The 26,726-nt window shown below is 42.4% G+C and overlaps 2 protein-coding genes across 5 annotated transcripts in view; one reads left to right on the top strand and one right to left on the bottom strand.

The window, feature by feature from the left end:
- Positions 1 to 1,182: 1,182 nt before the first annotated feature.
- On the bottom strand, positions 1,183 to 19,590 carry ASTE1 (asteroid structure-specific endonuclease 1). 2 transcript variants are annotated; one of them, XM_075827125.1, is made up of 6 exons: positions 19,134 to 19,590; positions 16,745 to 18,072; positions 7,069 to 7,279; positions 3,712 to 3,895; positions 2,015 to 2,326; positions 1,183 to 1,687 (listed from the first exon to the last, which is right to left on the bottom strand). In XM_075827125.1, the coding sequence occupies exons 2-5, from the start codon at positions 18,047 to 18,049 to the stop codon at positions 2,026 to 2,028; spliced, it is 2,001 nt and encodes a 666-aa protein (XP_075683240.1). In that variant the 5' UTR covers positions 18,050 to 18,072; positions 19,134 to 19,590; the 3' UTR covers positions 1,183 to 1,687; positions 2,015 to 2,025. The 2 variants fall into 2 exon arrangements, with proteins under 2 accessions (XP_075683240.1, XP_075683239.1); XM_075827124.1 differs by having other exon boundaries at positions 1,183 to 2,326.
- Positions 19,352 to 26,726, top strand: part of NEK11 (NIMA related kinase 11) — a 272,607-nt gene continuing 265,232 nt past the window's right edge. For all 3 annotated transcript variants that reach the window (XM_075827127.1, XM_075827126.1, XM_075827128.1), the window contains exon 1: positions 19,352 to 19,661. The gene's annotated coding sequence lies outside the window, so the exon portion shown is untranslated. The remainder of the gene's footprint in view (positions 19,662 to 26,726) is intronic.

Genomic DNA, 26,726 nt, shown 5'->3' with positions numbered 1-26,726 from the left:
TACGAATGATGACGCGCCGCCACGACCCCACGCAACAGAGGGCTTGCTTCCTGTGCTGCTCGTGTTGGCGTGTGATCAAGAACATGACCAGCAATAGGCAATGTGACAGCCCCTTGCGATCATGTTCTTGATCACACGCTGACATGAGCAGCACAGGAAGCAAGCCCACAGTCGCGTGAGGTCGTGGCGGCGCGTCATTTTTTTAGGAAAGCTCCAAGACTTCCGGGAGCAACGCACGTGGTTTGAACTGCACTATATAGTATAGAATTTTACATTTAAAAAAAACTTGACGCATCATAGTGACCTGTCAGAAGAAAAAAATCTGCCTCCGAATTCATTCAGGAATTTTGAGGCAGATTTTGACCTGCCTGCACTTTTTTTTTTTTTTTGCTGCCGTCTTCACTGCGTTTTTTGCAGAGTTTTTTGGCCATGGCGATTTGGTTACAGAGGGGGAAAAAAAGCTCCAATTGAGCGAACAGGAAAGGTCCTGCTGCTTTTTTTTTTTTTTACTGCGAGCGGCTAAAAGCCGCCGGGGGGGCTGTTTTTTGGCGCAGATTCCGACACTGTTTCTGTGTCCAAAAACTCAGTGTGAACTGGGCCTGTGAGACTTTGGGTTCGGCTTTCCGAAGAAAGCCAATTAGAAACTAAGCAGCATAACGCTCACCGAGTGCTTCTGCTGCTTCGTTTTAGCGATCGGTAGGGGTGTCAGTTCTCGGACCCCCACCGATCAAAACTTCTGACATGTCACTATGACATGTCAAAAGTTTAGTTACCTTATTCTACCACTATTCAGTTCTGCCATTTCTTCAAGTAGTGGCTACTAAAACTTTAGGACATTCTTCTACTTTTCAAGAGGGCAAAAATAGCAGCATTTTAGATTTTTCTCATGATCGTCAGCCTGAGGTTATAAATGATTAAATTTTCTATTTTAATTGGGTGAAGTGAAAATGTACAAGTTTGCTTAAAGGGGTATACCCATCTTATGTTGTGGTAAACTACTATCCTTTTGGACACCCACCGATCTTGAGCCCAATAGGACTGCGGTCCTTTTCCTAACGTCTACCACACCGCTCCATTCAAGTGAAGTATGTTTTTCCGGACGAGCATCGTTCATGTTTATAAAGCAGAAAATAAATGTTAATTGCTATTGGTTGTTGTTAGTATTAACTTGAACACTTGAAATTCATAAGATGTTTTTATTCCAGAAAATAAATGTATACCTGTACATAAAAACAGATGCATTATAGTCAGGGAGAAGTCCACAGTCACCATGTGATCTGCCAAAATGAAGTATTCTTCTACTCCATATTGAAGTCCATTTCAGATTAGCTAAGTCAATGTAATGTGGACACAGTGCAAATGTATATAAATTGCTGTATAAAATCATTTAAAAAGAAACAATCAGCTTTTTGTCCATCAGAGGGCTGGCATGGAGCTGTGACCTTTTAAACACTATTCCAAACATGCCCTTTAAAACTCTCAGGTGGCCCTTTTTTTTTTTTGCAGAATAAGAAGTTTAATGTTTGTGCGCACTGTATGCAAATTGTATACCTGGAGTTATCGGGGTGCGATTTAAGCATGCCTAGTCCCCCATCGAGACTTTTTTTTTTTAGGCCTTGTTTGCTTATTTTAAAAGTTTTTTTTTCTTTGCCTCCCATTGACTTCAAAGGAGTTTTAGAAGTGGAAACTTTTTTTTTTTCTCTGTGAGCAGTCAAAAACTGCACAGCAAAAAAAAAAACAAAAAAAAAAAACATACCTTAACCTCCCCTTGAAATCAATGGAGGGAGATTTGGGGTGTTTTTTTTTGCATTAAATCCGCATCAAAATCATCACCAAATCACGCTGTGTGAACTGAGCCTAATTGTTACTGAAGGAGTGTTTCTGAGACTTGGACATATTGTGGATTTGCTGTTAGTCAGATATTGGTTAATACATCAAATTCGTTTAAAAATGTCCAGCTAATAAAATAAGACTTTGTTCTTTTGGATAATTTGAAAGTCCACCAGTCATTGACGCAACTGACGATCAGTCTTCCATTAACAGGCCAGCGAATCTGTTGCTGAAGTCACACTGGGGCTGGTTTTCCAGCATGCTGCCCACTTTGGCGTTTACCACTTTTTTGCCTACTTTCCCCTTTTTCTTAGACTTGCCTGATGACCGCTTCATCCTGCTCTGGAAGTGGTCCTGAGGGAATGTAGACATTACAGTATGAATGCAGTCTCGATACAGCTTCTCCAGGGATGGACATGATTTAAACAAGTCTTCTGAAGAGGATGAAGTCTTGAGCTTCTGAGTCATATGATACACAAGAGATCCACTGTAAAGTCTGTAGAGAAAAACATCCGAAATATAATGTTATGCGTGGTGACCGCTATAAACTGACAAATAGATTAGGTCTCCATTGTTCCACCTTCAACCGGGGGCAGCGACCAAGTCTCGCACCAGCAGAGTTGTAAAACACTACACATAGCCGAGGGTGGAGTTAGATTTCTCTTAAAGAGGATCTGTCACTAGTTTATTAATGCCCTATCTCCTGACTAATCTAAGAGGCGCTTTGCTGCTAACTACAGTGTGATTTGTATTAAAAAAAAAAAAAAAGTTTATTTACAAAACGTGATCACATAGTATACCGCTTCCATTCCTGACTGTGTATTCAACTGGCGATATCTCCGATTGTGTCTGTGACCCTGGTGTCATATGAAAGATTAGAATCTCCTCCTTTATATGCCACCAGAACTGCTGTTCTAGATGGTCCATAGCCCGAGATATGGATCCCCCTTCCCTCTAGCTTTAGTCACTAAATACCCTTTTACACCGGCCGATAAGCGGCCGCTGCAGCGAGCGCCGATCAACGAAGTATCGTTTGCTCCGGTCACATGGAGCTATGGATGGGGACGAGCAGTCGTTATTCCGATCGCTTGTCCCCATTCATTATGCCGGCAGCGCGTCGCCCTGTTTACACACGGAGATGTTCTGCCGACTACGACAATATTTAACTTTATTAAAACGACACGACCAGCTGATGATCGAGCGTTTGCTTGGTCATCTGCTGATCGTTCCCGTTTACACAGGGCAATTATCGCCAACAAGCGTTATATGAACCCTCATCTGCCTGATAATCGTCCAATGTAAAACCCCTTTTACACTGTGAAGAAGCTTGATGCTGATTGGACAGCGTCACAGGCTGTGAGGAAGCTCCACCTCAGGAGAATCGCTGCGGTTACCTCCCACTTGTCTAATTAAGGCTCATTTACATATTTAGATAAAAGCACATAACTTTTAAAATAATAAACGTTTCAGGACAGAATTCTCACTAGCGTTATCAGTGTGACAGCACCTATTAGATTAGTTAGGAGATAGGGCATTACTAAACTAGTGACATAGCCTCTTTAATGCTTCATTTACATCTGTGTCGGCTCCATTCAGGCGTTCCATCTGAGCTTTCCGTCAGGGGAACCCATGAACGGATCCCTGACTGCGCTATTCATTCCGTCAAAATGACAGAACCCTTACACACCGGATACGTCACCATTGAAATGGTGATGCAAACGGAAACCCATGGTTTCCATTTGTTTCAGTCAGGGTTCTGTTCATGGGTTCACCTGACTGAAAGCTCCAACGGAACGCCTGAACGGAGCCCTGACGCAGATGTGAACAGAGCCTTACTCAGTTTTTACACCAAACACAGATACCGTTCGTTCAAATTCTGACCTGGTAATATCAGGCTCTGGCAGTGGTGTGAAGAGAAGCTGATTAAAGTGCATGAATATATGTAGACAGCACTGCCATTGGCATAGTATATGTAGATCTTCTAGATTCAGTCCTCTGTGCTGGGCACCTTCCATCATTCTTCTGACCTGTTCACACACTAATGTGAGGGCCTCTTCCTGTTCATCTGCGGAAACACAAATTAATCAAATATTCACTGTTGATATGACCATTAAAGCATATCTGGTCCCGGTACTAGAGGTCTGTTTTAAACTGCATTTAGTAGAGCGTAGTAGAAGTATAAACCTAGCCAGCAAAGCATCAGGTCGAAGGTTCTCTCCTTGTCTCCTGTGCTGCAGTGGTGAGGGGGTAGTCATAGCTGGTGATTGACATCACCAGCTTCTGCCACTCCTTTCATATTTTGCTGCTACTCCAATTTTCACGGACATAAAAGGTTTGGGCTTAAAGGGAATGTCGCGAATTAAGTAACTTACTTTTTTTTTTAAAGGTTTAATTCTATTATATTTTTACATTTTATGCTGTATTTTTTTTTCTTCCACATGGTGGAAAGTATTAAAAATTAAATAATAATTTGACGTGTTTTCCTATGTTGGCCACCAGGGGGAGCACTTCCCAGAATTACAGCAAGGTGAATAAGGCAAAGCAACCTGACTCACAGCTGCCGAAAATGTGGGAGGGAATCTCACCCCCCCTCCTACAAGTCAGGAAAAGGTGTCTTCAAATTGCTAAGCAGTGTCCGGCTGCCATTTTGGGTGTGATTCTGCAGCTGGCAGAAGCTATAGGACACACCAAAAGGCTAAGGGTATGTTCACACTCTTACTAAATAAAGGGAAAACAGCTCCTGATTTTCAGCCATTTTTTAATCAAACTCGCGTTTTTGGCGTCGTTTTTTACGGCCATTTTTGGAGCTGGTTTTCTATAGAGTCAAAAACGTCCCAAGAAGTGATATGCACTTCTTTTTTGCAGGCATCTTTTTACGTGCCGTTTTTGTAAAACTGCTGCGTAAAAAATGCCCCGTCGGAACAGAACGCCGTATTTCCCATTGAAAACAATGGACAGATGTTTGTAGGCGTTCTGTTTCGGATTTTTCAGCCGTTTTTCGGGACATTTACGGCCCGAAAAACGCCTGAAAACACTGCGTGTGAACATACCCTTAGAATGATGAAAGTGAAGTGAACTACACAGACACACACACTCAGCTCCAATACATCTGACACACAGTCAGCACTGCTACATACACACACTCAGCGTTACTACACAGACACACACACTCAGCTCTGCTACATCTGACAGTCAGCACTGCTACATCCATACACTCAGCTCTACTACACAGACACACACACACTCAGCTCTACTACGTCTGACACACATTTTTACAAGGAACACAAAGAAGCAACGGCCCTTGGAAGATCAGAACAAGCACGATATGTTATCAGCAGGAGCTGCACTGATAATAAACCGGCAAGGGATGTCAGACTCCATGGCTGGACTGCAGGTATCGTCAGCAGTATACAAGGGCCGTTTATGTCAGCTTGTAGTCTGCAATGCAATGCATGGGCGGCCCGTCAGGGGTCACGAGAGCGGGGGTCTGTGAGAGAGAGGGACAGACAGAGACACACACCTTACCTGCAGTGCAGCTGGTCTTCATAATGGCGCCTGCTATTTCCCTACAAACCGGCTTCTCTGCTGTGTGACTCTGACCTGCGTCTGCGCAGTACAGAGCCAGATGGCAGAGGCAATGGACGGCTGCCGTTCATTGTGCCCTATGCATTGTAGCTGCCGTATTCCATCTCTGTATGTGTCGTTAATCGAGATGAAAAAAAAAAAAGGCAGCCCCCATAGAGAATTAAAAGTATGAATACATTAAAAAGTAGAAAGTGACAACACAAATAAATAAAAATGTTGTTTACATTATATTAAAAGCAATATGATAAAAATAAAATCATGACACCTTCTTTTTAATACAGCTACTCAAAGTAATGCTAATAATTGCTTTCAGGTCAGCAACCTTGAGATCTACTAGATGTCATGTGGGGTCATCTTGTGCTTTGGACCCATTTCCTAATTATTGAGTTTAGGTGTTTCAGCGACTTCCATTGCAAACCGCTGCATAAAATCAAGCACACAGTCATGCAATCCTAATAGACAAACATTGGTAGCAGTATGGGTCGTGCTGGAGAGCGAAGTGATTTCAAACATGGCACTGTTATTGGATACCACCTGTGCCACAAGTCCGTTTGTGACGTTTTAAACCTGCCCTGGTCAACTAAGTGATATTATTGTGAAGTGGAAGTGTCTAGGAGTAAAAACAGCTCAGTTACAAAGCAGTAGACCATGCAAACTCATAAAGCGCGGGTTGGCCAAGTGCTGTAGCGAGCGCCTATCCTCTGTTGCATCTCACTACAGGGTTCCTAACTTCCTCTGGAAGTGACATAAGCACAATAACTGTGCCAGGAGTTTCATAAAAGGGGATTCCATTGTCAAGCAGTAGAACACAAGCGTAAGATCACCACGTGCAATGCCAAGCATCGGATGGAGTGGGGTAATGCATGCCGCCACTGGACTTTTTATCAGTGGAACGTGCTCTCTGGAGTGATGAGTTTAAGGTCTGATGGATGAATGTGGGTTCAGCAGATGCCAGGAGAATGCTACCTACTAGAATGTATAATGACTATTGGAAAGTTTGGTGGACAAGAAATAAAGTTGTGGGCTGTTTTTCAGGGTATGGGCTAGGCCTCATATTTCCAGTGAAAAGTAATGTTAATGCTTCTGCTTACAATGAAATTTTGGACAAGTGCATGCTTCCAACTTTGTGGCAATAGTTTGGATAGACACTTTCCTGTTTCCGCATGACTGTGCATAAAGTGGGGTCCATAATGACATGGTGTGACTAGTTTGATGTAGAGGACCTCGAGTGGCCTGCACAGAGCCCTGACTTCAACCCCTTCTAACACCTTTGGGATGAATCAGAACACCGATTGTAAGCCAGAACTTCTTGTCCGACATCAGTCTCTGGCCTCACAAATGCTCTTTTGGCTGAATGGGCACAAATTCCCACAGATACACTTTTACAGCTGCAAAAGGGGACCCAAATCCATAGTAACGCCTATGGTTTTGGAATGGGATATCCAACCAGCGCAAATAGGTGTGAAGGTGTGGTGTCCACATAGTTCAGAAAGTGTACATGGTCTTTCTTGGCACAGCTCTGCTTTATGGTAAACTTTTCTTATAAGTCTGCAAGACTTGGGTTGGGGGTTATTGGTTCTGGCATAGGTGGATAGACTGGAACTTAATGGTCATTTATGGACACAAGAAACCTTTTCCTACATGACGACTTACCTGGTTTATTATGAATGGTGAATGCTTCTCCACAAACAATGCCCATGAGGAGGGCTTTGAAATGATGCGGTTTTACTTTGGGTTCTGCTTGTCTGATCCAGTAACAAACTATGGCAAGTATAAGTTTATAGGGAGGCGGCACAAACTCCAGGTCATTTATTTTTAAATCAAGGCCCCGCAGCAGTAGTTTTAAACGTGTTTCCAATGGAAGCTAAAAGACAAAGGTTATAGGTTTACAATAATTCAAAACAAAGCTATGGAAATTACTGCTTGGCTGTTACCTTCCATAGTGGTAGTTCTAAATCTACTGTCAGGATACTAGATTTCTAACCCTTCTCTATTGGCTATGTGGGCAAACAATATTGCCTTCATCTAACATGCCACATACATACCCGCAGAGAACCCATGTTACATAATTACATAGTACAGTTGAAAAAAGACAAATGTTGAACAAATTTATCCAAGGGATGAGAGAAAGGGAAGAGATATATGTAAACTTTAGAACTTTGCTTTACCCCTATTGATCCAGAGGAAGTTAAAAAAATCTTTCAAGGCTAAATAGGTTTAATTTTATTAATCTTATCTCATAACTTAGATTCTCCATGCCGATTATGAGTTTAGTTGCACTTCATTTTATTTTTTTTCTAACTCCAGCGCATCTTTACTATGAACTGAACTGCATATTCTAGATGAGGCCTCACTAATGCTTTGTAAAGTGGTAATATTACATCCCTGTCCCGCGAGTCCATGCCTCTTTTAATACACGACAATATCTTGCTGGCCTTTGAAGCAGCTGATTGACATTGCATGCTGTTATTTAGGTTATGATCTACAAGTACACCCAGATCCTTCTCAACAAGTGACTCCCCCAGTGTAGCTCCCCCTAGGACATATGATGCATGCAGGTTGTTCTTACCCAGGTGCAAAACGTTACATTTATCTACATCAATGGCTGGCCTATTTTAAACCTTAATGACCAAGCCATTTTTTGCGTTTTTCCATCGTCGCATTCCAAGAGCTATATTTGTGTCGCCATAGCTGTATAAGGTCTTGTTTTTTGCGGGACAAAGTTGTATTTTTTAACCCCTTCCCTCTTTAGCAACTTTTGACCTTCCTGACCGAGCCTCATTTTTCAAATCTGACATGTGTCACTTTATGTGGTAATAACTCCGGAATGCTTTCACCTATCCAAGCGATTCTGAGATTGTTTTCTCGTGACACATTGGACTTTAAGTTACTGGCAAAATTTGCTCGATATGTTCAGTATTTAATTGTGAAAAACACCAAAATTTAGCGAAAAATTGCAAAAATTAGCATTTTTCTCAATTTAAATGTATCTGCTTGTAAGACAGTCAGTTATAACACACAAAATTGTTGCTAATTAACATCCCCCTTATGTCTTCTTTAGATTGGCATTGTTTTTTGAACATCCTTTTATTTTTCTATGACCTCACAAGGCTTAGAACTTTAGCAGCAATTTCTCACATTTTCAAGAAAATTTCAAAAGACCATTTTTACAGGGGCCAGTTCAGTTGTGAAGTGGCTTTGAGGGCCTTATATATTAGAAACCCCCAAAAAGTCACCCCATTTTAAAAACTTCACCCCTCAAAGTATTCAAAACAGCATTTAGAAAATGTCTTAACCCTTTACACATTTCACAGGAATTAAAGCAAAGTAGAGGTGAAATTTACAAATTTCATATTTTTTTGCAGAAATAAATTTTTAATACAATTTTTTTTTATAACACAGAAGGTTTTACCAGAGAAATGCAACTCAATATTTGTTGCCCAGTTTCTGCAGTTTTAGGAAATATCCCACATGTGGCCGTAGCGTGCTACTGGACTGAAGCACCGGCCTCAGAAGCAAAGGAACACCTAGTAGATTTTGGGGCCTTATTTTTGTTAGAATAAATTTTAGGCACCATGTCAGGTTTGAAGGGCTCTTGCGGTGTCAAAACAGGCAAAATCCCCCAAAAGTGACCCCATCTGGGAAACTACACACCTCAAGGAAATTATCTAGGGGTACAGTGAGCATTTTGACCGCACAGGTTTTTTACAGAAATTATTGGAAGTAGGCCGTGAAAATAAAAATCGAAATTTTTTCAAAGAAAATGTAGGTTTAGCGATTTTTTTTCTCATTTCCACAAGGACTAAAAGAGAAAAAGCAACATAAAATTTGTAAAGCAATTTCTCCCGAGTAAAACAATACCCCACATGTGGTAATAAACGGTTGTTTGGAGACACGGCAGGGCTTAGAAGGGAAAGAGCGCTATTTGGCTTTTGGAGCTCAAATTTAGCAGGAATGGTTTGCGGAGGCCTTGTCACATTTACAAAGCCCCTGAGGGGACAAACCAGTGGAAACCCCCCACAAGTGACCCCATTTCGGAAACTACACCCATTGAGGAAATTATCTAGGGGTATAGTGAGTGTTTTGAACCCACAGGTTTTTTGCATAAATTATTGGAAGTAGGCCCTGAAAATGACAATCTAAATTTTTTCAAAGAAAATGTAGGTTTAGCTAATTTTTTCTCATTTCCACAAAGACTGAAGGAGAAAAAGCACCATAAAATTTGTAAAGCAATTTCTCCCGAGTAAAACAATGCCCCACATATGGTAATAAACGGCTGTTTGGAGACACGGCGTGGCTTAGAAGGGAAAGAGCGCTATTTGGCTTTTGGAGATCACATTGAGCAGGAATGGTTTGCGGAGGCCATGTCACATTTGCAAAGCCCCTGAGGGGAAAAAACTATGAAAACGCCCAAACACCATTTAGGAAACTACACCTCTTGAGGAATTCATCTAGGGGCGTAGTGAGCATTTTGACCCCACAGATGTTTCATAGAATTTATTAGAATTGGGCAGTGAAAATAAAAACAATCCTTTTTCTTCAAGAAGACATAGCTTTAGCTCAAATTTTTTCATTTTCGCAACAAAGGAAAAAAAGAACCCAATATTTGTAAAGCAATTTCTCCCGAGTACGGCAATACCCCATATGTGGTCATAAACTGCTGTTTGGGCACACGGCAGGGCTCAGAAGGGAAGGACCGCCATTTGGAGTGCAGATGTTGCTGGATTGGTTTCTGGGCGCCTGTGGGCCCAAAACAGTGGAAACCCCCCAGAAGTGACCCAATTTTGGAAACTACACCCCTCAATGCATTTACCTAGGGGTGTAGTGAGCATGTTAACCCTGCAGGTGTTTTGTAGAAATTAGTGTGAACTCGATGTTGCAGTGAAAATTGGATTTTTTCCACAGATATGTGGACAATATGTGGTGCCCGGCTTGTGCCACCATAACAAGACAGCTCTCTAATTATTATGCGGTGTTTGTCGGTTTTAGAAACACCCTACATGTGGCCCTAATCTCTTGCCTGGACAGCCGACCAGGCTCAGGAGTGAAAGCGTACCACGTAAAATTGAGGCCTAATCTGGCGATTTACAAAGTATTGGTTCACAACTGCAGAGGCTCAGATGTGAAATAATAAAAATAAACCCCTGAGAAGTGACCCCATTTGGAAACTACACCCCTCAAGGCATTTATTAAGGGGTGTAGTGAGCCTTTTCACCCCACAGGTCTTTTCCATAAATGAATGCGCTGTGGATGGTGCAAATTAAACATTTATATTTTTCCCTAGATATGCCATTCAGTGGCAAATATGTCGTGCCCAGCTTATGCCACTGGAGACACACACCCCAAAAATTGCTAAAAGGGTTCTCCCGGGTATGACGGTGCCATATATATGGAAGGAAACTGCTGTTTGGGGACGCTGTAGGGTTCAGATGGGAGGAAACGCCATTTGGCTTTTGGAGCGTGGATTTTGCTTGGTGGTAGTTTTCTTTGGAGTCTTACTGGTGTTTCCGTTTATAATGTAGGGCATATGTAAGCCGGGCGGAGTATATAAGGGGCATAGTCAGGTGGTATAATAATGGGGTAAAAAAAACAATAAAATGATCCATTGATGTGTGTTACGCTGTGACACAATCCTTTCTGCACAGGCCGGAGTTGCACTGATATATGGCGTCCTTTATTATCACCCTTTTGGTCCACACTCCGCACCTTTGCAGTTTGGGGAATTTTGCTGGGAAGTGTTGTCCTGGTATAATACGGGCACTGTCGCTCCCAGCGGACATGTTTGGGCCCTCCCTTTCCTGGTTCCCTAATTTTAGGTCCTTGATAAATCGCCTCTTCAAACAGAAGAAATGTTCCCCTCTGATCTGCACAACTGCATATTTTTTTATTTCCTGACTTATTGGAGCCAGAACTAATTTTATTTTTTCATAGACGTAGTGGTATGAGGGCTGGTTTGTTGCGGGACGAGCTGTAGTTATTATTGGTACCATTTTGGGGTACATGCAACTTTTTGATCACCTTTTATCCTATTTTTTGGGATGCCAGGTAAACAAAAAAACGCAATTCTGGCACAGCTTTTTTCGTTTTTTTTATACAGCGTACACCATGCGTTATAAATTACATGTTAACTTTATTCTGCGGGTCAGTACGATTCCGGTGATACCTAATTTATAGCACTTTCTTATGTTTTACAACTTTTTGCACAATAAAATTACTTTTGTAAAAAGAATGTATTTTTTCTGTCGCCAAGTTGTGAGAACCATAACTTTTTAATTTTTTTGTCGACGGAGGTGTATGAGGGCTTGTTTTTTGCGGGACAAGCTATAGTTTTTATAGGTACCATTTTTGGATACGTGCGACTTTTTGATCACTTTTTATTCTAATATTTGTAGGGCAAAGTGACCAAAAAACAGAAACTCTGGTAAAAGTTTTTTACGGTTTTTTTTACGCTGTTCACCGCTTGCAATAAATAATATAATATTTTGATACCTCAGGTCGTTACGGTCGTGGCGATACCAAATACATATGGTTTGTTATTATTTTTCAATAATAAAGGACTTGATTAGAGTAAAAGGGGGATTGTGTTTTATTTGATTACTTGAAACTTTTATTGTTTTCAAACTTTTATTTTTTGCACTTTTTTTTACACTTTTTCTCAAGTCCCACTAGGGGACTTGAAGGTCCAACGGTCAGATTTTTTTTTTTCTAATACATTGCACTACCTATGTAGTGCAATGTATTAGATCTGTCAGTCATTCACTGACAGCAAGCCGATTAGGCTTCGCCTCCCGGCGGGGCCTAAATCGGCTTCCGTAATGGCAGAGCAGGAGACCATTGTGTCTCCTGTTGCCATAACAGCAGTTGCCAGTCCTGATTGCCTGTCAGGGCTGGCGATCTGCTAGTAACCGCTACGATGCAGCAATCGCTTTCGATTGCTGCATCTAAGGGGTTAATGACAGGGATCGGAGCTAGCTCCGGTTCCTGCCGTTACAGGTGGATGTCAGCTGTACAGTACAGCTGACTTCCACCGCTGATGACGCCGGATCAGCTCCTGACCCGGCGCCATCTTGCCGGCAGCTACGGAAGCCGATCAGGCTCCGCCGCCGGGCGGATCTTGACCGGCTTCAGTGCTACTAGGCAGACCGGGAGGCCAGTATTAGGCCTCCGGTTGCCATTGCAGCCACCGGAACCCCGGCAATTTCATTGCTGGGGTTCCGATGAGCTGCAAACAACTTAAGTGCAGCGATCGCGTTTGAGCGCTGCACTTAAGGGGTTAATGGCGGGGATCGAAGCTAATTTCGGTCCCCGCCGTTACAGCCGGATGTCAGCTGTAAGATACAGCTGAGATCCGGTGATGATGGCACCGGCTCAGCTTCTGAGCCGGTCCCAAACATTCGGCGTATGGGTACGGCAAGATGCGGGAAGTCAATGCTTTCCATGACGTACCCATATGGCAAATGTCGGGAAGGGGTTAATAGCACCATTTTGGGGTACATATCACTTATTGATTAACTTTTATTAACTTTTTTTGGGGGGGGGGTAATGGAAAAAAAAAAACACATTTGGCCACTTTTTGGGGGCTTAGATTTATGCCATTTGCTGTGTGGTATAAATAAAATAATAACTTTATTCAGTGGGTCATTACGATTGTGGCGATACCAAATTTATATAGATTTTGTATGTTTTACTACTTTTACACGGTAAAAATAAAAAAAATTTCAAAATTATTTGTTTTTGTGTCACCATGTTTTAAGAGCCATAATTGTTTTATTTTTATGCCGATGCAGCTGTATGAGGGCTTGTTTTTTTGCAGGACGACTTCTAGTTTTTATTGGTACCATTTGAGTACATGCAACTTTTTATCAAATTTTTTCTTAAGGCAGGATGAATAGAAAACAGCAATTCTGGCATTGGTTTTTATTTTATTTTTTACAGTGTTCACCGTGCGGGTTAAATAACATAATAGCTGTATAGTTGGGGTCTTTACGGATGCGGCGATACCAAATATGTGTAATGTTTTAATTTTTTCATATTAAAGTATTATATAAAGGGAAAAAGTGGGTTTTTCTTTTTTTTTTATTTGGGATATTTATTATTAACTTTATTTTTAGTCCTACTAGGGGACTTCACTATGCGATCTTCTGTTTGCTTTTATAATACACTGCAATACTTCTGTATTGAAGCGTATTATTGCCTGTCAGTGTAAAACTGACAGGCACCTGCTAGGTCATGCCTCAGGCATGGCTTAGAAGGCATCCACTACAGGCAGACCTGGGGGCCTTTGTTAGGCCCCCGGCTGCCATAGAAGCCATTGGCACCCTGCGATTGCAATCGCAGGGTGCCGATGGGGTGAGAGAGGGAGCTGCCTCCCTCCAAAACCACGTGGATGCGGCGCTCGCTGTTGAGCGCCACATCTAAGGAGTTAAACAGGTGAGATCGATGTTGAAATCGATCCCACCCGTTAGTGCAGGTGTCCGGCTGTCTTTAGACAGCCCGACACCCACTTTAGCCGGAACAGGACACCCGTGCCGGGCTTATGTCAGAGTGCCGTGAAAAGGCGGCGCTTTGGCATAACTACCCTTAACGGCCGATGTGAAAAGTCGTATTGGCGGTCGTTAAGGGATTGAACCTCATTTGCCAAGTGGATGCCCAAACTCTTAGTGTGTCCAAATCGGCTTGTAATTTATGAACATCTTCATGGACTGAACCATACTACATTTGGAACCTAGAGGAAAAGCGAGAAAATACCACGGTGCCACATGGTGCAGATCACAAGCGAAAATGAGGAAACAAATAATGGTGAAACTGTTGCTCACCTTTAGGAGTTGTGCAAGTAGTAAGCACAACTCTACTGTAAGCAGGTAGTAATGTAAATGGGTGATGTAGCTGCAAACCGGTGGTCCACAGACAACCGCACAAAGAGACATTTAAGGAGAAAAATTGAGGACCAACGTACAGCGCTGCTAACGTCAAATTGGAGTCCAGACAGAAAGTTGACAAATGGGATTTATTGGATTTAAAAATAATAAATAGACAATTAGATAGGCTACGCGTTTCAACGATGGACTAGCGTCATCATCAGGCCAAGTAAAATACATTGTTAGGAGGCACTTTAAATAGTGAGGGAAGATAAAAACAAACAGAAAAAAACGCCAAAAAAGCCAGGTCAAAGGTTAACTCTGACGTCACAAGTGGGCTTAGTGATGCAAAGCATCATATGAGAGTGCATAATGGGTTAAAATGAGTAAAGGTGGGGATTAAAAATGATACGTACATGTTTGTATTTTAAGCAGCAGGGGGTAATAAATGAGCATGGTGGGAAACAATGTAAATAAATAAATAATAAACCATAACCACAATGGGGGGGGGGATATCGGGTGTACGGCAGGTGAACAGACATGTTTGCAATCAGGAGTCAAGGTTGGGGTTAATGGTGCAGCGATGCAGTGGATGAACGAGAGGGGCTGGGGGATCAATCGGTGGGAGAGGAGGTCGGTACGTACTCACAGTGAGTCGATATGTGTCATGTTGATCCGGAGTTAGAAGCCGAAGTTAGGTGACCGCCGTAGGTCTCATTGTCTCCTTGACTACGCGCCACTCTTGTAGAGCTGCCGGCTTCTAACTCCGGATCACCCCCAGACGAAGGCTCTTAGCCGAAACGTAAGTCGGGTGTGACGCCAGACAGCACAAATCTATGGGTAAGTTGCTTATACTATATATCCACATATACTTTTTATGTAACCATTTGTTTGGGTCTGGTGCTGATTGCATCTTTGCCTTCAAATGATTACTCAGACCTGGAACTCTGCATATTATCTAGAACACATTACATGTCTCCTGGGTTTATCTATTGTATATACCAGGGGTCTCAAGCATGCGGCCCCTGGGGCTGTCATCTGTGGCCCGCGGGACACAGAGCCGCTAGTATAGACTCTGCTCTGAGACTCTGGAATTCCCTGACATCGATGTCCACATATGAACAGCGATGTCTGGAGCTTCCCCAGAGCCGGAGTCCCGTGCAGAGCGCTAGTACAGGCTCTGCTCCGGGACTCTGTGGAATTCCCTGACATCGCTGTCCATATATGGACAGTGTGTCAGGGTCTTCCCCAGAGCGGAGTCCCGGGCAGAGGGCTAGTATCGCCTCTGCTCCGGGACTCTGGAGAAGCCTCTGACATCGCTGTCCATACATCGACAATGATGTCAGTGGCTTCCCCAGAGCAGGAGTCCCAGTGATGTCAGGAGCACAGCTGGAGTCCCAGGAAGAGCCTACTAGCGCTCTGCCCGGGACTCCAGCTCTGGGGTTGCCCCTGACATCTCTGTCCATATATGGACAGTGATGTCAGGAGCAGAGCTGGAATCCCAGGCAGAGCGCTAGAAGCGGCTCTGCTCCGGGACTCCAGCTCTGGGCAAGCCCCTGACATCACTGTGGCAGCATCCTCGCAGGGCACTGCGGCAGCATCCGCGGAGGGCACTGTGGCACTATCTAAAAAGGGGATGCCCAATCTTCACATGTGTGTCTGCCAAACGCTGCTAACTGAGCCGCCAGACTGCATAAACTGGAAAACTGGATTGTTGAAATAAGCATGTGGAGAAATATCTCATTTTAAACCTAGCGGTATTATTATAGTAATATAGTGTTATAGTAGTTCAAATAACTAAATGATTAACAATAATATTGTATTGTATCAAATTTGAAAGCAATGCGGCCCGACAACTTCCCATTTTTCTATATGTGGCCCACTTACCCGGCCGAGTTTGAGACCCCTGGTATACACTATGTAGAGCACTGAATGCGCTTTCATGGTTGCAGTTACTCCAAGCCTTACTCATGATACTTTCAAAACACATATATGCTTATTTATTATCCAACTATTGACAACTGTCTGGCCTCATCTACTTCACACTGTGGTAATCATCTTTGATTTTAATGTGTGTTTTTTATATTTTGTACCAATAAAATTATATATTTTATCAGTATAAGCATGGTTTTGGCTCTATTTTTAGGTTTTTATTCTGATGAAGACGCTAGTCCAGCGTCGAAACGCGTAGCCTAATTGCCTATTATTAAACACAATGTCTGGACTCCAATTTGATGTTAGCAGCACTGTACGTTGGTCCTCAATTTTTCTCCTTAAATGTCTATACTACATTTGGGGGCACTATTTACATGCAGTGGCGCTCAGTTTAGTTGACCCAATTCAGAAAGATGACGCTTTCCCCCAATAATACATTATTATATTTATATATTACAGGTGGGGTATTTTTAATAATTTGTTTTTTTTACAATAAATTGTAATAATAGGCTCAGGTCACAGCAATACTGTCTTACCTGTGGAAGTTTAGAAAGTGAGAGGTCTTTACGGATGTCATCATAGGCATTACTTATCTCAACGGTGGATCTTCTTAAGTTAGCCTCTAGTCTGTCAAATTCTTCAACACAGAGTTGCCTACTTCTTTGAGCCTCATGTTGTGAAGCACGAGGTGCATTTAGGAGTAGTGCATAGATCAATTTACGAACAGGCTTTGTTATGAAATGAGAAGATGGCTTACTAAAGTCCTCAACCTGAGCATGAAGAAACACTCTTCTTGACACCAAAGCATCACTAAGCAATGGAGACAGTTCCCCTCTTGCTAAAGCCAACTGCACCCAATCTGGCAGGTTCAGCTTCAATGCAGTTGGAGAACTATAAGAACTTCTCATGAAATACTGCTCAAGGTTCACCGTCTCATAAAGACTATATTCTTCCATGGCAGAATACAGGAGCTGCCTTACCGAGTCACGATCCTTTACCCCAAGATAGTTCAGCATATTTTCCATGGCTTCTTTCACATCGGCAAATCTAGATAACCAGTTCAGTAGGCCATGAATTCGTGTGTGTCTTTTTCCTCCTTGGCTGGTATTGCCTACTGGTAAACGGACCTTACGGAAGAACATTTCTAAAGCCGGCAAGTTGATATAGTCGTTTCCTGTGAGGACAGCAAAAAAAGGCAACAAAACCACATTCATGTTGTTATAAAAATGGCACAATTTTTGAGCGGAGAAACATTTTGCTGGAATGTAGCACTCGTGAGTTTCCTTCATAGGGACAATATTTTTCCACTGGAAGGAATTCTGAGGACAATATCCAGCCTTTAAATCAAATATGCAAAAGTCACTGTCATAGGAAAGTACAGGGCAGTTCCACAGATTGGCTAACGCAACTATTTCTCGATCAGCTTCTGAGAAACACTGGACAAATGGCACTTGGAGATTTCTCAAGACTTGGATACAGACATCTCTACTGAGCAGAGGAAGCACGCTGCCACCTTTGCCCTCAGAAAGGCTTTGTGCCATGTTAATCTTGTCTCTGAACCGCTGCTTTTGGGTTTCAAGTTTTTTATCAGATATGTCACAGCCGCCATCAAACACAACATAGGCTTGGATGTTGCACGCAGACAAACTTTGAAAGAATTTATTAAGGACATCCGTGAATTTGTCATAGTCCCCACCGTGAACGAGATCCAAACCAGATTCAAAGTATAACTTGTGGTACAGATTGTTACCGTCTATAACTAATTTTGTGTTTTTCAGCTTCAATTCATGGAAGAAATTACTATGGGAACACACAAAGCTCATAAATCCTTGAATTCCCATGACGAGGATGAGATCAAAGGGGTCTGCAATAAAAAGAATGGAACGTGTTACTTTTAGGATCACTAATAATACAGCTTTTCAATAACACGCAATTCCCTTAGAGTGAAGCCCGTGCAGATCTGTAATGCTTCCCTGCATGTTCAGCCGTCTATTCATATCAGAAGATCACATATGTAGGTAGACGGGGTTTTAGGGAATTGCCAAGCTGTATTCTGAATGGTTGCTATGGGCAACTCCTTAACTCGCATAATATTTGATCTAGATCAAAGTGGTTGTCCAGATCATTAGTGGCCTATGTTTAGGACAGGCGACCAGTGTGTGATTGGTGGGGTCTGAGTTGGATCTCATTAATGTAGCTGTGTCTGGAACTGCAATTCAGATGCATTCACTTGATTGGGGCCAAGATGCAGTTCCAGACACAGCGGCACAGACATGGATGGCGCTGTGTTCGCTCACTGTAGTAAAGGTGTAGTTGCCTCTTCTTTCTGCTGACTGTTGGAGGTCCTAGGGTTTAGACTCCGCACCCATCCCACATTGATAGCCTAAAAAAAGACCATCAATGTTGTATCCTGGAGCACCCCTTTTATTTTAATCTCCTCCTGTGTGTGTGACTTTACACATGCACGTCCATAAATGTGGAATCTATATATGTGTCGTGTTTATTGACATCTATATACACAGTCCATCCATAGATTTGCCTGTTTGAATGTGCGCAGGCTATATACATAGAGACATTTACATAACAAACTAGTAGCAATTGTAAAGCTCAGCTATGGGTTTTTGCATTTTAAACATTTACAATGTTTTTCCAGTTTTTGCACATGCATGTTTGAAGAAGGCACATTTCATTTAAAATAATAAGGTATGTTTATCCTACTACACTACACAATAGACTAAAGTCATGCCTGCTGATGTGAACTGGGGCCGGGTATGTGATGAGTGGCAAAATTAGCGTGATCGTGAAAAATTAAAGCCAATCCATGTTGACAATATTCTATTTCATTCTTTATTCTAATTCAATATCTAAAATAGTCGCACATATTTTAATAATTATATCATAAGCAGCTATAAATGGGGCACTTACCACGTACTGTAGTGGAGACTTGTGAATTTATGCGCTGGCATAGAAGGTAAAGATCGAGACGATATTATTTGCAGGATAGGTCACAATATTTAGGATCTGAGAGTCTGTATACTGTCATGCCAAGCAACTGTACACCCAAAGACCCTGGCAGCAGATGCACGATCAGAACTCGGTAGAAGCATCATGTGACATTCCAGTGTCACAAGGAAAACCAGCAGCCAACAACGTAATTACATGGACCGGGCGCGGACAATGGGCGTTCTATGTAATATTGCGTCGTACAGATCAGGTCTCCCACTAACTAGAACCAGACGCGATCCACAAGAGAAATTGTCACGGGACACAAACATCCTGGCGCAGCTTGATGACGTCATTACAAAAGGGCTCTATAGTCGCATGTAGAAGTTTTATGCTGACGTACAGTCTCCATGGATACTGAAGTGTAAACAAAGAGAAATGACAGCGAGGAAAACATTGGACTCTCATGCAGAAAACTTGCAGGTTTGACATTAACTGGAGAATATAGAGGTAACGCAGCTTTGTCAACTATTCTATCGCAATAGTAGTAATAACGATACCGATGTAATGATTCTGCAACGCACACACGCACACTATATATATATATACACACACACACACACACACACACACACACACACACAAACACACACACACAAACCCACTACATATATACACAGACACTACGTATATATATATATATATATATATATATATATACACACACACTACATATATACACAGACACTACGAATATATATATATATATATATACACACACACTACATATATACACAGACACTACGAATATATATATATATATATATATATATATATATATATATATATATATACACACACACTACATATATACACAGACACTACGAATATATATATATATATATATATATATATATATATATATATATATATACACACACACTACATATATACACAGACACTACGAATATATATATATATATATATATATATATACACACACTACATCTATACACAGATAATTGTAAAAATGTTGAGAAATTTTGTAAAAATTATAATTTTTCCCTATTTTTAACTGCAATATGTCACATATGTGCACACATACTGTACAATTTTTTTTTTATTAAATATATATTTCCATCTCTTTACTCTATTTTGGCAGCACTTTTGAAAAAAAAATTTTTTTTGAGCAATTTAGAAGACTTACAAATTTAGTAATAATTTTATACATTTTGAAGTACATTTGGTTTTCCTGCACCAAGCCAGGTTTTCAGAGGCTCATAGGTGTCAGAATGGTGGAAACACCCACAAGTGACCCCATTTTGAAAACGACACCCCTTAAGGTATTTATTAAGGGGTGTTGTAAGTATTTTGACCCCACAGTTTTATTGTAAGAATTCATGCAAAGAAGGCGTAAAAAAATATAATTTCACTTTTTTCATAAAAGTATCACTTTGAAGACCGATTTCTTTGTAAAGCGACCATAAGAATGAAGAAACACACCCCAACATCTATCACCCTGTTTCTCCTGTTTTCAAACATGCCCCCATTGTGACCCTAATGCGTTGCCTGGACACACAGCAGGGTCTGAAAGGGAGGGAGCACCCGGAGGCTTTCAGGACTCATATTTTGCTTGAAAATGTTTTAGGCCCCACTGTACATTTGGAGAGGTTTTGAACTACCAGAACGATAGAAACTCCCCATAAACGACCCCATTTAGAAAACTAGACCCCTTAAGGTATTTATTAAGGGGTGTTGTAAGTATTTTGACCCCACAGTTCTTTGCTAAATTTAATGCATAGCAGGTGAAATTTAAAAAAATCACTTTTTATATAAAAGTATCACTTTGAAGACCGATTTCTTTTTAAAGCGATGATGAGAATGAAGAAACACACCACAAAATCTATCACCCCGTTTCTCCTGTTTTCAAAAATACCCACATTGTGGCCCTAATGCGTTGCCTGGACACACGGCAGGGCCCAAAACGAAGGGAACACCCGGAGACTTTCAGGACTCATATTTTGCTTGAAAATGTTTTAGGCCCCACTGTACATTTGGAGAGGCTTTGAGCTGCCAGAACGATAGAAACTCCCCATAAACGACCCCATTTAGAAAACTAGACTCCTTAAGGTATTTATCTAGGGGTATAGTAAGTATTTTGACCCCACAGTTTTTTGCTAAATTTAATGCATAGCAGGTGGGAAAAAAAAAATCACTTTTTTCATAAAAGTGTCAGTTTGAAGACCGATTTCTTTGTAAAGCGACCATAAGAATGAAGAAACGCACCCCAAAATCTATCACCCTGTTTCTCCTGTTTTCAAAAATACTCCCATTGTTGCCCCAATCTGCTTATTAGATGTGTGACTGGGCCAAAAAGAGAGGCACCACCCTTTGGCTTTCAGGGCACAATTGAATTAATTCTAGGCCCCATATCATGCATTTAGAGGTATTGAGCTGCCTGAACAAAAAAAAAAAAATACGCAGAAATGACCCCATTTTAAAAACTAAACCCCTAAAGGTATTCATCTAGTGGTGTAGTGGGCATGCGGACCAAAAAATTTTAAAGGAGGAAATAATGGGTATCATTTCAGACACTATGGGTATATAATGTTTTCTTCAAACTCTTATTACGTTTCCACATGAAATAGAGGAGACGTGGTAGAAGGTTATTTTGTTAGAAATACGCCACATTAATAAATTTGTGCGGCATACAGAAGAGAAGTGAAGCCGGGTATTCATAATGGATACATGTCGCTATAGACGTATTTGCCTGTACTTATGACTATGTCTTGCTGAAGAAGCAGTTGGTGCCATTATGATGTCATTGTGGACAGAATTCTGTCCTAATATAAAATCAGTCAGAGAGGAAAAAATAAACTGTACTGGAGTGACGGACAATATCTTCAAACAAATGGAGGAAAATGTATCCAACTATGTTGCAAACTCGAGTCTGTTCACTAGATAGAAGAACCTGCAGGGCTGCCATGACAAGGTTTTTTTTTTCAGTGACTGGTTGTACAACGTCTCTTTAGCTCCATCAATCCTTATGAGGGACGAATGTGCCAAGTGACGCGGTACACCATAACAGGCCCCTGCCCGGCAAGGTAGGAACCGCTATGTGCACAAAACAACCAATCACCTACAGAATATATAAAGGGACAGTGTCCAAAACCATCTATAGGAACAGTAAAGGATCACTAATCCCCAAAATGATGTCAGTATTTCCAGAAGAACCGTAACAAAGCCCATGGTGTATTCATAAGGAACAGCTCAATTATTAGAGATCCTCCAAAAAAATAAAAATATCATGCCCGTATCACGGTACAGAATTAGGAATGTAACAGCTGTATGTGGCAGGACATAGTCATCAGAAAAAGGAAATACATCCCCAATTTATTCTTGTAACCATTGCTAAAATGCACGACTTCCACTAATTCAGGGGCGGCACGGGCCGCAGGGGTGGGATTTATCTACTAATAAATGCAATGCCCACATTTATTTTTTATTTCAAGAACACTTGTGGGGGTCCATGTTCTGAATAGAGAGATGTGGGCTCCTGCACAATAAACTGTATTAAAGAGGCTCTGTCACCAGATTTTGCAACCCCTATCTGCTATTGCAGCAGATCGGCGCAGCAATGTAGATTACAGTAACGTTTTTATTTGTAAAAAACGAGCATTTTTGGCCAAGTTATGATCATTTTTGTATTTATGCAAATGAGGCTTGCAAAAGTACAACTGGGCGTGTTGAAAAGTAAAAGTACAACTGGGCGTGTATTATGTGCGTACATCGGGGCGTTTTTTCCTTCTTTTACTAGCTGGGCGTTCTGACGAGAAGTATCATCCACTTCTCTTCAGAACGCCCAGCTTCTGCCAGATCACGCTGTGACGTCACTCACAGGTCCTGCATCGTGTCAGACGAGCGAGGACACATCGGCACCAGAGGCTACAGTTGATTCTGCAGCAGCATCGGCGTTTGCAGGTAAGTAGCTACATCGACTTACCTGCAAACGCCGTTGCTGCTGCAGAATCATCTGTAGCCTCTGGTGCCGATGTGTCCTCGCTCGTCTGACACGATGCAGGACCTGGGGAAGTGACGTCACAGAGTGATCTGCCAGAAGCTGGGCGTTCTGAAGAGAAGTGGATGATACTTCTCGTCAGAACGCCCAGCTAGTAAAAGAAGTAAAAACGCCCCGATGTACGCACATAATACACGCCCACTTGTACTTTTACTTTTCAACACGCCCAGTTGTACTTTTGCAAGCCTCATTTGCATAAATACAAAAATGGTCATAACTTGGCCAAAAATGCTCGTTTTAAAAAAATAAAAACGTTACTGTAATCTACATAGCAGCGCCTATCTGCTGCAATAGCAGATAGGGGTTGCAAAATCTGGTGACAGAGCCTCTTTAATTTGTGAGTGATCAAGTCCAGGATTTAATTGTCCAAGATTTATATAATAGAAATGAATTTGTGAGTGATCAAGTCCTGGATTTAATTGTCCAAGAATTGTATAAAAAAAATCATAAAGGGGAAATTTAGTTTTACAGTCTTAAATAAATAAACCTCCCCATGAGAATCCCTCCCTCCCTTGGAAAGCCCAGAAACTAAACAAAAAAATATGCATAAATGAAATTGACTCCTTAAATAGAATCCCCCCCCCCCCACCCCACAGTTTTTGGTTTTCCCTAAATTATAGATAAAATTAATAATTAGAAACGGTGTGGTAGGTCTCAAAACAGGGGTAGTTGCACAGGCCTGAATTTGAAGGGCACATGGGGCAGTAAAAGCGGGAATCGCTCCTCCTTCCATGTTTACTGCACACCCGGCATCTCTTTTGGGGGTATCTTTGGTTCACAGAGGCAGGGACAGGGTGAAGGAAGTGGCACTCAGTGAGCCTTTTGACATCCTCTGACTCGAAGGATTCTCTAGGTGCGGGGGAGTCAAACAGGAGGTGCTCTATAATTTTCTCCTGATATTGGAGGAAGCTGAGCATTCCCTGGGTCTTGTACAGCACATAGCTGTTGTAAGTGGCCATTTGGATGAGGTAGATCGCTACCTTTTTATACCAGGCCCTAGTTTTGCGCTTGACCAGGTACGGTTGTAGGACCTGGTCAGATAGATCGACTCCCCCCATGAACTTGTTATAGTCCACCACGCAGAACGGTTTCCTCTTATCAGAGGTAGCGCCCCTCTCTCTTACTGCCACTGTGGTGTCCTCGTGCACGGTGGTCAGTATGTACACATCCTTTTTGTCACTCCATTTGACAGCGAGCAACTGGTCACTTGCAAATGAGAGTGACGCACCCCTTACTAGTCGCCTGGACACCAGTTGTTGAGGGAAGCCGACTCTATTTTTGCGCACCGTCCCACAGGCCCCTGTATTAGCAGCATGGAGGGACTTATACAGGGGGACACTGGTGTAATAGTTGTCGGTGTACACATGGTACCCTTTTTGTAGGAATGGCACCATGAGTTCCCAGACAATTTTTCCACTAATGCCAATATCCTCTGGGCATCCTGGGGGATTAAGGTGGCGGTCCCTGCCCTCATAAATGAAAAAGCCACAGGTGTAGCCCGTTGTGCTCTCGCACACCTTATAGAGTTTCACTCCGTATCGGGCTCTTTTGGAGGGGATGTATTGGCGAAACGATAGACGGCCCTTGAAGGACATAAGGGACTCATCTACTGCTAGTTTTTGGCCTGGGGTGTATAAATTGAAAAATGAGTCACTTAGGAGGGAGATAAGGGGTCTCAGTTTGTTGAGGCGATCATAGGCTGGGTCACTTCTTGGGGGGATTTGTGTATTGTCAGAAAAATGCATGAAACGCATTATTGATTCGTAGCGCGTTCGGGCCATAACGGCTGCAAATACAGGCGTGCTATGGATAGCGCTGGTAGCCCAATAGGAGCGGATAGAGTTTTTTTTTACTATGCCCATGTTTAGGGTAATTCCCCCCAAAAAAAATATTTCAGAAACTGTTGTGGGGATCCATCCTCTGGCATAGCAAGACCTGGCATTTTGGGTGCCAAATTGTCTGGCATATAAATTTGTCTGCTGGACAATTAGTTCCAGAATCTGATCACCTATAAACAAATGAAAAAAATTATAGGAACTAAAATTTGAGACATCTGCGTTGATGCCTGGAGTCGCTGTAAATGGCAAAACTTGGGGGCAGAAAGCAATTGCAGGATCCCAAATTGCGGAAGGGACTGCAGTACTAGGCCCCTCTCCTGACGCTTTAATGGTGACCGCTGCGTCCACCACCATATGGCTGGGGGGTCCAGTGGCAGAAGCAGAACTTGTGTCGCTTTCTGAGCCAAGTTCTGCTTCTGACGCAGTGTCCGTATCACTGCCGGAACCGCTAGAGCACAGCATGGCGTACGCCTGCTCTGCAGAGAACATTCTGCGGCTTCTGCGGTTCATGTTCACTACACGAATATTTTTTTTTTTAGAAGACAAACAAAAAAAACAGGGAGGTGATTACGTGTAATCTGGGGTGATTACTGGTAATCTGGGGTAATTACAGGTAATCTGGGGTAATTACGGGTAATCTGGGGTGATTACGGTAATCTGGGGTGATTACGGGTAATCTGGGGTAATATACGGATAATATCGGAACACTGGCAAATATGTGGTGTATTTCACAGTATAATACAGCACAAGATTTGTATAGTATTTCTCTCTCTCCTCTCACAGATCAACTACAGTGAGAGGAGGGAGGGAAAGAACACAAATCCTGTGCTGTATTTTGAAAATATGGGACTATGGTCACTGTGATAGGTATATCACAGTGACCATCTGATCAGGGACCAATTATAACGGTCCCTGATCAGTTTCTATGTACAGGCAGAATAGCTGCCTTTCACTGACAGCGCATGCGTGCGCCATTTTTTTTACATTTTCCCGGCAGTTGGGGGGGTGGGGGTGTGAAGGGGGGGCACGATCGCGGGCCTAACACGTTTGTTTTTTATCTCCTCTCACCAAACATTCATGGTGAGAGGAGATAAAAAGTTAGATCTACACCGCTGCATTCATTGTAATGACGATCGCCGGTATTCGGTTTGGGGACCGCAAACAACGGTCCCCAGACTGTGCTCCAAGCCCTCAGCTACCTCTGGTAGCTGAGAGCAGGGAGCTATCCCTCTGCACGGCGCTGCAATCTTACTGAGATTGTGTGCGAATGCGCGGGCGCCATTTTTTTTCTCTTCCCGGCAGCTGGGGGGGAGAAGAGAAGGGGGGCAAGATCGCTGGCATCGAAGGTCCTTCAGGTTAGTTTTTTATCTCCTCTCACCAAACATTCATGGTGAGAGGAGATAAAAATGTCGATTTTCAACCGCTGCATACATTGTAACGGCGGTCGCCGGTATTCGTTGAATACCGGCGATCACCGGTTTGGGGACCGCAAACAACGGTCCCCAGACTGTTCTCCAAGCCCTCAGCTACCTCCGGTAGCTGAGAGCAGGGAGCTATCCCTCTTCACGGCGCCGCAATTTTATTCTGATGGAGTGCCGTGAAAAGGCATATGCATCAGAATAAAGCCCGTTAGTGGCCGCCGTGAAAAGGCGTATTGGC

This window comes from Rhinoderma darwinii, chromosome 5 (assembly GCF_050947455.1).
Source record: "Rhinoderma darwinii isolate aRhiDar2 chromosome 5, aRhiDar2.hap1, whole genome shotgun sequence".
In the NCBI taxonomy this organism is placed as follows: Eukaryota; Metazoa; Chordata; class Amphibia; order Anura; family Rhinodermatidae; genus Rhinoderma; species Rhinoderma darwinii.
Note: the sequence above shows the minus strand (reverse complement) of the source record. Positions and strands in the feature narration are given on the sequence as shown.

Coding starts and splice junctions, on each gene's coding strand:
- ASTE1 (XM_075827124.1), bottom strand. CDS start 18,049: ATGGGAATTCAAGGATTTATGAGCTTTGTGTGTTCCCATAGTAATTTC. Junction 7,280..16,744: donor CACTTTCTAAACTTCCACAG/GTAAGACAGTAT, acceptor TTTGTCTTTTAG/CTTCCATTGGAAACACGTTT. Junction 3,896..7,068: donor CACCATTCATAATAAACCAG/GTAAGTCGTCAT, acceptor GTGTTTCCGCAG/ATGAACAGGAAGAGGCCCTC.